The sequence below is a fragment of the Adiantum capillus-veneris genome, chromosome 18 (assembly GCF_014529385.1).
Source record: "Adiantum capillus-veneris isolate H3 chromosome 18, ASM1452938v2, whole genome shotgun sequence".
NCBI lineage: Eukaryota > Viridiplantae > Streptophyta > Polypodiopsida > Polypodiales > Pteridaceae > Adiantum > Adiantum capillus-veneris.
Window position 1 is genome coordinate 15,088,211 of NC_140948.1, and position 9,299 is coordinate 15,097,509.

General features: G+C 47.1%; 1 protein-coding gene across 1 annotated transcript; it reads left to right on the forward strand.

Moving 5' to 3' along the window:
- Positions 1-4,028: 4,028 nt before the first annotated feature.
- LOC147435267 (pentatricopeptide repeat-containing protein At3g16610-like) lies at positions 4,029-7,576 on the forward strand. The gene has a single exon (XM_086488343.1). The coding sequence runs from the start codon at positions 4,097-4,099 to the stop codon at positions 6,707-6,709; it is 2,613 nt and encodes an 870-aa protein (XP_086344469.1). The 5' UTR covers positions 4,029-4,096; the 3' UTR covers positions 6,710-7,576.
- Positions 7,577-9,299: the final 1,723 nt, after the last annotated feature.

Here is a 9,299-nt window from a genome sequence, read left to right on the forward strand (position 1 = left end):
TAATTGAAAGACACCATGGGCAACCAGTCCACACCAGAACCAGGAAGAAGTCACAAGCTGTACTCAACGGCAAAAAGATATCCAAGAGCCCACATATCACCACACTCCCTTGAGACAAAATCAAGAACAAATACACATGTCAAGCACTCACAACAAAAGATTAAGATCAGCTCTAGGCATGAACAATGTGTAAGAGCACTCTGAACAAAATCCAACATGAACCAGGCTGGGCATTGACATTCACAATTGTTGGTAATAGGTAAGCAAATGTTTCCCCTGGCCTAGCCATTGCAAGCCCAGTAAGGTCTCTTCCCTTCAAGGCCATCAGCCAGCCCTGAGCTTGGATTGTTGTTGGCTCGTTGAAACCGGCTCTGATGATGCCTCCAAAAACATAATCTACATTTCAAAACACATTAAAATACCAGAGATCATGTAAATGCTCCATTCTTTGTGATTGTCACAACTCATGCGCATAAAACAGGGAGCAATGCTGAGCAACCAGGAAATGAAGCTGCCTCAAAGGAGCGAATGGCCTTGGGGATGTCATTACCCTCCACTACTATCCCTCGCATTTGTCTACAGGCAGCCACATCATTTGCTGTCATGGCTACCACACTAGGATGTTCGAAATAGAACGCCTTCGTGAACGGGGGAAGGCCTTTAAAGCTCAAACTCTGTGGAGAGAGATCAACAGCATCCAAAACCCACTGTGCTCGAGCAAGGAACGTCCCTTCTTTTATAGGCTTCCACTCTCCCCAGCCTCCAACGAGACAGAGTCAGAACCAGATATCTTCGAACTAGAGAAGGCCAAACTTTTGCACCCGCCCCAGCCTTCACATCATGGTTGTTCTGCTGCATTTTTTCCTGCTCCCCATCCTGAGCCCCCAAAATCAGTGTTTTGTGATGAACAAACAATCAAACCACTAAGACAGCAAGGGAGGACCACATTACCCTTTGCAGTCTCGGAAGGATGACGGATCGCCCCATCGAAAAGCCACTCAGAACCAGCACTCTTGCTCTCCAGCAAGACTGCCAACCAAAAAAGAAGTACCCAGAACCATGCACAAAGTTGCAGCAAGCCACGGACTTGGGTCTATCCCATGCACTTCAGGTGAAAGAAGAGTGGCGCATTTGGGTTGTATACAGAGCCCGTGTGCAGAAGTTGTGGAAGAGGCTGTGCCGGACATGATCGAAAGCACTGCCAGCAGAAGCTCCGCAATAAAGACAACTGCAATGGAAGTTGTTACCACGTGGTAGAAAAAATTGTGCGCAGGACACAATGCCTCCCATCACATCCTCGACATGCCCTTGTTTGCGAGGCAAAGCAAGCCGGTCGCGGCTGACACTGCCGACAATAGAACACACGCCAGAACCTGCATAAGCTCCGGGAGGTCAGTACGATTGTCTAAGCCAGTAGCGATACAGATCAAGAAGAAAAATGGGCAACCAAAGGACACACCAGTGACCAAAGTGTCACCTTCAAGATCTCAGAGAACTGCAAGCAAACCAAAAGAAACTGTGCAAGCAAAGAGCGTGTTCTCGGCAGCCTGTTTGCGCTTAGCGGCAGTCTTGAACTCGGCAAGGCAACGAAAGCAGTCGCCTAGGCATCGGAAGTTTCCTCTCCCCTTGCATCAGCATCCTCACCAGCAACACTTGAGCCCATTTTTATCAGCTTCGAAGACATTGGCGCCTGAGTAAGTGAAAAGCCAAAGAATTTACATGGCATGCCGTCGGCTAGCATGTTGTCCACTAGACACAGCGGCACAACCCTGCAAATCCTAAACACCCCGCAGGCATAGCAAAACACAGAGGGAGAGTGAGAGCGAGAGCGAGAGGGAGAGATCTCCCTGTTCGCCATGGCGGGGCGACACATGACCAAGCAGCAACACGAAAACCAAGAAACCCTAGACTGGCGTGCAACCCTCCAACACTAACAAAACCTACCTACGCAACCCTACACCTCTTAAGCCTTAAAGATTTCACCTAACGATAAGAATCCTAGGACTCGCCTCAGAAGCCTCACCTTTCATTTCAACCACTCAAAACCCACGAACCCTTATCTTCCCACTTATCACCTGCAATAAATAATCCTCACTCATTTCCTTCCAAAAAAAACTAAAATCCAAAATTATTTTTACTTAGCACAAAAAGTAGAACCATCACTAAGGCCTTATGCCCTTTGGGCAGGCCAAAAAAAAACTAGCCCTTGACATGCACAAATCCTTTAATCTTGACACTTAAGAGTGGCTGATTGATAATTGGTTATAATTCTAAGACTTTATCTACAATGTTGCCATCGCATTAAGGTGCCTTCAACCTTAGGTCAGTTACACACTACCCATTATGCTCGCTATTTCAAGGCATGGCATTTATTAGAAATGACCACCTGGAATAGGCGCTATCCTGCTCACACATGCACCATATCCTTGGTAGAATCCAAGTTAGCACCAAAACACTTTTCATTTTAGACGAGGGTACCTAGGGTCGCCCAGATATGGTGCTACCTGCACCTTTAGGTTGTCAACCAATGAATGCATGGAGCCAACAAAAATAAATTCTCTCTCTTGGCAATGTGTAACAAGCAGCTTGATTGTCCTTATTTGGACAGGTGTCCAAATAGGGATGTGTAACGACCCTTAGAATCGGGTCGTGTCCGGGCCAGTGGGGGGAGTTTCATGTATAGAGTCTCACCCAAGCTGCAGAGCCGATGTAGAAAAAGACCACCTCAACAAGGACGAGCGTGCGTGCGTTGTTGTGATTGGGTCACAAACTCCTACATTCAATGGCCAATGCTTGTGCGTTGCTGTGATTGGGTTACAAACTTCTACATTCAAGAACGAAGCAAATCCCCCTTAACCCTCGCTTAATCCCTCCGTTTTTTGAAGTGCTAGTGGGGTTATTGGGAGCGTTCGTATCTCTTGCGAGCCTTTTTGGAATTTTTGTAAATAAGTCCCCCCACTCTCCCCCCCCCCCCCCCCCCCCCCCGTCACTAATTGACACCTCCCTAGGGAAGTGAGATCCATGGCCCACAGTATGCGTCGCAAGGCGGGTGCAATCTGGGCCGTCCGATCGCCGTTTAAACTAGGTGTGAACTAAGATTGAGCTTGGGAGGTATGTCCACCACAACGGATTTGGTGTGAACTCGGTGTGAACTGAACGTGAACAAAGTGTGAGCTTGGTGTGAACTGGGGAGGGTCTGCACACCACACCAAATTTGGTGTGAACTCAATGTAAACTCGATCTGAACTAGGTGTTAACTTGTCCGCGACGTCGCGATCTATAAACTTATCACACACACACACACACTTTTCAACGTAATCGCGCAATAGCCTAGTGGTTAGAGTCAATTCCGTGAGTGGGTTCAAGCCCCGGATTCGAGAAAGCGGGAATCTTTTGCATTCCATAGACAATCCAATGGTCACAATCAACCGGTGATCGTGAGCCATTGATCCCACCTCCCAAAAGGAGGTGTCAATACCCCCCCCCCCCCCTCCCCCCCCCGGCCCCCCATGGGAGAGTTGGGTTTTGGCTTTGGCGCTGCTTCCTTTGGAGGAACAGACAAAGGCAGCTGTGGGGGTCCCCCCCCCCTCCCTTTGTAACCCTTTTTTAATACAATTCCACTTTCCTCAAAAAAAGAAAAGAAAATAAAAGGCACCTGCCTCATGGTCCCTTGGTGGCGTGCCCTCGTTTATAGTGAACACGGGGTCGCCTCGAGGGATCAAAGACGCCAGTTGGATCCACCGTCAATCTCGACGAGCGTGACCTAAAAAATTTAGCACCCCTTCGCAGCGCTGGCTGCTCGAACCCCGGACCTCACCCCACAGACTCCCACGCTCTATCCAGCTCGCCTATCATGCAGCCGTGCTGCGAGTCCGCGTGTACAAGATCTTCCCCCCCCCCCTCTGCATGCATCCAACGGTCCAAAGCCCTCCCGCTTCGCCGTTAATGAGCGCCACCGTTGATCCCATGAGTGACACCCCGTGTCACTTATAAACGAGGGTGGCGTGCCCTACCCCCTTGAATACACCCCCGTACTTTTGTTTCATTTCATCACTTGCTGCAAGTAGACCTGCGCGGTACGTTTCATGGACTGCTCATGCTTGCCTGTCGTGACTCTGCCACGAGAACTCTATTCCACTCAAGAAGCATTGCAAACATCGCACGCGCAGAACCCAGCGAGCAAAACGATGTTCTCTGCAACTATGCCCTGCTTCTACGTCTCCATGGAGACACGAGGACTCTGTCAATGGGGATGGTCACCCATGATCATCTCATTAGAAGTGAGCTTGAGGTGGATGTGTTTCTTGGCAATCTTCTTGTACAAATGTATGGTAAGTGTGGAGCACTCGAGGAGGCGCATTCTGTGCTTACTCAAATGCATGAGCATGATGTTTTTGTGTGGACATTCATCATCTCTGCATATGCGCATGCGGGACAAGCAAGTGATGCTGTGCAATTCCTCAATCAGATGCAGCATGAGGCAGTTGTGCCAAGCAGCTTCACTCTTGTTGAAATTTTGTGTGCATGTGGAAAAGGGAATTCGTTGGTTGAAGGCCAATATTTGCACGCCTCCATTATGGCAAATACCAATGCATCGGGCATCATTGTGGAGAACGCTCTACTCAATTTTTATGGTAAACGCTGTGACATAAAAGCTGCCCAGAAGGTATTTGTTGAGATGGGAGAAAAAGATGTGGTATCTTGGAATACAATGCTCACCGCTCACAACCGGCACGGACTACATAGTGCAGCTCATCAACTCTTTCAGTCCATGCTTCAACAGGGATTTGTGCCAAATAAGGTAACCTATTCTTGTCTTTGTGATGCATGCATCTCTCAGGAAGATTTGAGTACAAGCAGAAGGTTTCACTCTCACATCATTGGATGCAAGCTGGATAATGATGTTGATATCGGAAGCGCTGTTATCAACATGTATGCAAGGTGTGGTTGCCTCAATGATGCGTTCTCAGTATTTTACAAGATGTATGAGCCGGATGTAGTCTCTTGGACCACCTTGGTTACTGTCTTGGCCCAGCAGAAACGTTGCAAAGAGGCTGTTGCGTTGTTGCAACAAATGCTTCTTGCAGGAGTGCTGCCAAACGATGTGACCTTCCTCAATCTTATCTCAGCATGCTCAAGCCAAGAGGATCTAAGAAATGGAAAGCGAATACATGCCCAGGTAGTATCCACGGGGCATGAGTTGAACATTTTAATCGGGAACGCCTTAATCAACTTGTATGGCAAGTGCAAAAAGCTAAAGATAGCAAAAATGCTTTTTGATGATATGCCAGTACGTGATGAAATTTCTTGGAACTCACTGATAGCAGCTTATTCCCTGCAGGAGCACACCAAGAAGGCATTGGACCTTTTCCAGAAGATGTGTCAAGGTACAATGAATATAGATAGGGTAACATTACTTAGTGTTCTCCAGTCGATTGGTGGTGAACGAGACTTAAGGGAAGGCAAGTTACTGCATGCGTATATTCATGAAGTCTGGGATTGCTTGGATAGCATCATAGGTAGCATCCTTGTTAATATGTATTCCAAATGTGGCATCTTGGAAGACATGCAATCAGTGTTCGACCAGATGCCAGATCGCACACTGAACTCTTGGACTGCCCTGATATTTGCATATGGCCAGGATGGGCAAAACTATCGAGCCAATCAGATCTTTGAGCATATGAAATTGGAAGGCATTATTCCAGACGAGTTAGCATTTTCTTCAGCTCTTTCTGCTTGCAATGGGCAGGAGGATTTGGCTCGAGGCAAATTGATTCATGCTTGCATTTTGGATTGTAGAACCGGATCAAGTCCTGTAGTCAGCAATGCGTTGTTGGGCATGTATATCAGTTGTGGAAGCTTCAGTGATGCAGAAAATGCTTTCAAAAAGTTGTTCACAAGAAATGTTGTTACCTGGAATACCATTATCAATGCCTGTGTGCAGAGTGGGCACCCCAAGCGAGCCTTCTGTTATTTCAAGCAAATGATGGTACATGGGGTGCTACCGAATATGTCAATATATGCGAGCTTACTCAGTGCATGTGCTTTTTTGGCAGCCCTAGCAGAAGGAAGACGGATTCATGAGCTCTTATTGGTGGGTGGTGTGCAACCAGATGTTGTGTTAGGGACTGCCATTGTTAACTTTTATGGTAAGTGTGGTAGCGTGGAAGATGCACAACGGATTTTTGAGAGGATGCCACAAAGGAATGTGGCTGCTTGGAACTCCATTATAGCAACATTTTGCCATATTGGGGATATTGACAAGGCTTGCACATTATTTGTTCAAATGCAGGATGATGGTATAAGACCTGATGAGATCACCTTTCTTACTATTGTCTCGTCATTTAGCCATGCTGGGCTTGTTGACGAGGCTTTGAACTACTTCCTTTTAATGGCAGGTGATAATAGCCTGGTACCCACGGTAGAACATTACAATTGCTTGATTGATCTCTTTGGGCGAGCAGGATGTCTGGACAAGGTTGAGGACATGCTTGCCCAGGTTTCTTTTAAACCAGATTTGCACTCGTGGATGAGCTTGCTAAGTGCATGCAGGGTCCATGTAGATGTGAAAAGAGGGGAAGGTGTTGTGAAGAGCTTATCTAGACTGGAGTTAACTAATCGTGCCCCACAGGTGTTGATGTCAAACATTTATGCTGCAGCTGGCAGGTTTGAGGCTGCAGCATTAGTGAGGAATCAAGGTGGGGACTGAGATGCCTGGCCATTGGAATCTTAGGGCAAGGGCAAGGTTTTTTCTAGGGTAGCTCTTAGAAGTTTGATAGAACTCGTCTGAGCTTTGTCTGAGGTTGGCTTTGTTAAAACCCATTGGTGTGGATACATTATTGCTATGCATTGACATCTAGCTCTCGAGGATGGCTATGGAGCGAGGCGAGTGCAATGAACTAATTTTGGAAGCCCCTGCCCCCCTACATACAAGGTCACATTGATCACAACCGGTTTTTTGAAGAAGAAGCCTACATGAACAAGAGAAGAAATTTTAACATCGTGGGAAACATTCCCAAGAGCACATTGATCTATCCAAGAGAAGGCGGTTTGGAGAGAAAGCACTGGCTATTGAGAAGATACGGTGCTTCTTAGGACTATCTCCTGTTTAGAAGTGACAAGTCTATTTGATGGCATTGAGGGGTGCACAAGTGGGTCGTGGAAAGCAAAAGGATCTCGGCCATTTGTGTGGTGGTGGGGACTTTCGGCGCTGAGGGCAGTGTTGCCCACTGCCAAACGTAAACCCACACAAGTTTGGAATTAGGGGTGAGCCATGTGGTGAGGCTATGAGTGATGATGGGGGCAGTCCACGCTGGAGTCATTAAATACTTAGTGGGGTAGGTCGGTCAAAGGCAACCACTCGTGAGGGAGAGCATTTTCAAATTTTGAATTTGTTCCTTAGCTATGGTTTTCCCCTTGGCTATGGTTTCTCCCTCCTTTCTCAAGATTCCCCTCCTCACCATAGTTATGGCTACTCCTCTTCTCCCAAGCTGCTCCCTCTTCTCCATGGTTACTCCCTCCCTTATTTTGCATGCTTGGAACCTCTCTTCAATGGCCTCTCTTTAGCTTTCTCACATGTCCTATTGGTAATCGAGAAATAAGATATTGTCGTGTGTGTTTTTTTTAGTTCTTTTGGGTGTTTGCAGAAGCGAGAGGAAGACACAATAGGGGGAGAAGAAAACCTTTCATGCATCTATTGCTCTGTCGCATCACAGGTGGCCTAGGGATGTTAATGCCTTTGATGGGTTGGGTTTAACTCTCGACAGGGTGAATCAGGGTTTAGGATGCTAGTGTTTTAATCTTTGCTTGTTTGCAAAGGGCATGTGGGTGATAAGGTTTCACATCCATGAACTCGGACCTAGGGAGATCAATGTCCTTGATGCACAAGTTTACATTGCTTTTTTGTAGAGGATAGAGTGAATGGTGCCAGTGTTAAACATCCACTTTTTTGCGAAGGGTATGGGTGATGAAGATTCACAACCATGAATTGGGACCTAAGGAGGTCAATGCCCTTCGTTCTTAGGTTTATGTCTGCTTTTTGCAGAGGGCACAAGGAGTGAGGGTGGGTGCATGGATCTAACCTTGTTTTTTTGAGGAGGGCACAACAGAGAAAACAGCAGAGAGAAGTTTTTGCTTTGATGGTTCTAGCATCCATTGTGATGAGAGAGAGAGAGAGAGATGCAACTTAGGCTAAGTGAGCTATAAGATGTTTCTTAGTATGTTTTTATGCATGCACTCTCTTATCCCCTTCATTAAAGGCTATTGTTTGTATGCAACTTAGGTTAAGTGAAGCTATCAGATGTTTTCTAGTTTGCTTGGATGCACCGCACCCGCATTTGGGGTAAAGGTGACGTGTCTTTGCTTGGGGCCGGACATCAGGTGTCCGACCGATCGCCCATTGTCCATACTTATCCTTATTAGTTTGTATATATACAAACTAATAAGGAGCTCTTCATTTCAGATTTGCTCCACCCACACAACACTCTTTCTCTTCCCCTTCCTTGTACACACGCATGCATCCGCGCACAACTAGTATCAGAGCCGTGGCGATGATCGGGAGCGGTGCACTCCTTTCTCTTCGGCAAGCTCTCAATAGCAGCGGAGGAGCTCGGTGCTTGGCGGCGGTAGATCCGGCAAAGAGTGAGCAAATCGGAGAGTTTGGAGCTTCCCAGCACGTGCAACTCCCCTTGCAGCTTCAATGGAATCTTGAAAGAATGGATCTCTGCAAGGAATCGAGCAGAGCTTTGTAGAGCTTGAAGGAGGCAGAGCGATCAGGCAAAGCTTGGGAGAAAGCACTCAAGCTCGTGAGAAGTGGGCAAGGAGGAGCAGAATTCGGCTTTGTGGATCGAGTAGAAGGCAGCTGTGCAGGCCAAGCAAGTCGAGAGCAGATTGATCACACACATACAAACGCACACATTGTAGAAATTGTATGTGTGTGATCACACACACACACACAGACACAAACACACACATTGTAGAAATTGTAGGCTCCATTAGTCAAAGCAAAGCAAGGCAGCGACTGCAGGTTTTGCAGAACTAACGGGCAGGTGCAGTGGAGTTGGGAGAAAGATGTGAGCATTGGAAGCCTTAGAAGGTGAGCAGGGAAATTCAAAGCATTGTATTAAGGCAGAATCGAGAGCGATAGTGGGAATCTGTAGAGAATTAAGGAAAGCAAGCATTGAATGCGGGCAGCCAGTTGCAAGGCTTACACAACTGGGTAGCGCCCCTTGCTTCAAATGTCCTGTGGTGATGCATGATCACACACAATTGAGATCGTGTCCAAAAGCGTCTTCTTATAA

Excerpts from the sequence above, each read along its gene's own strand:
- LOC147435267 (XM_086488343.1), top strand. The coding sequence starts at position 4,097 with ATGCTTGCCTGTCGTGACTCTGCCACGAGAACTCTATTCCACTCAAGA.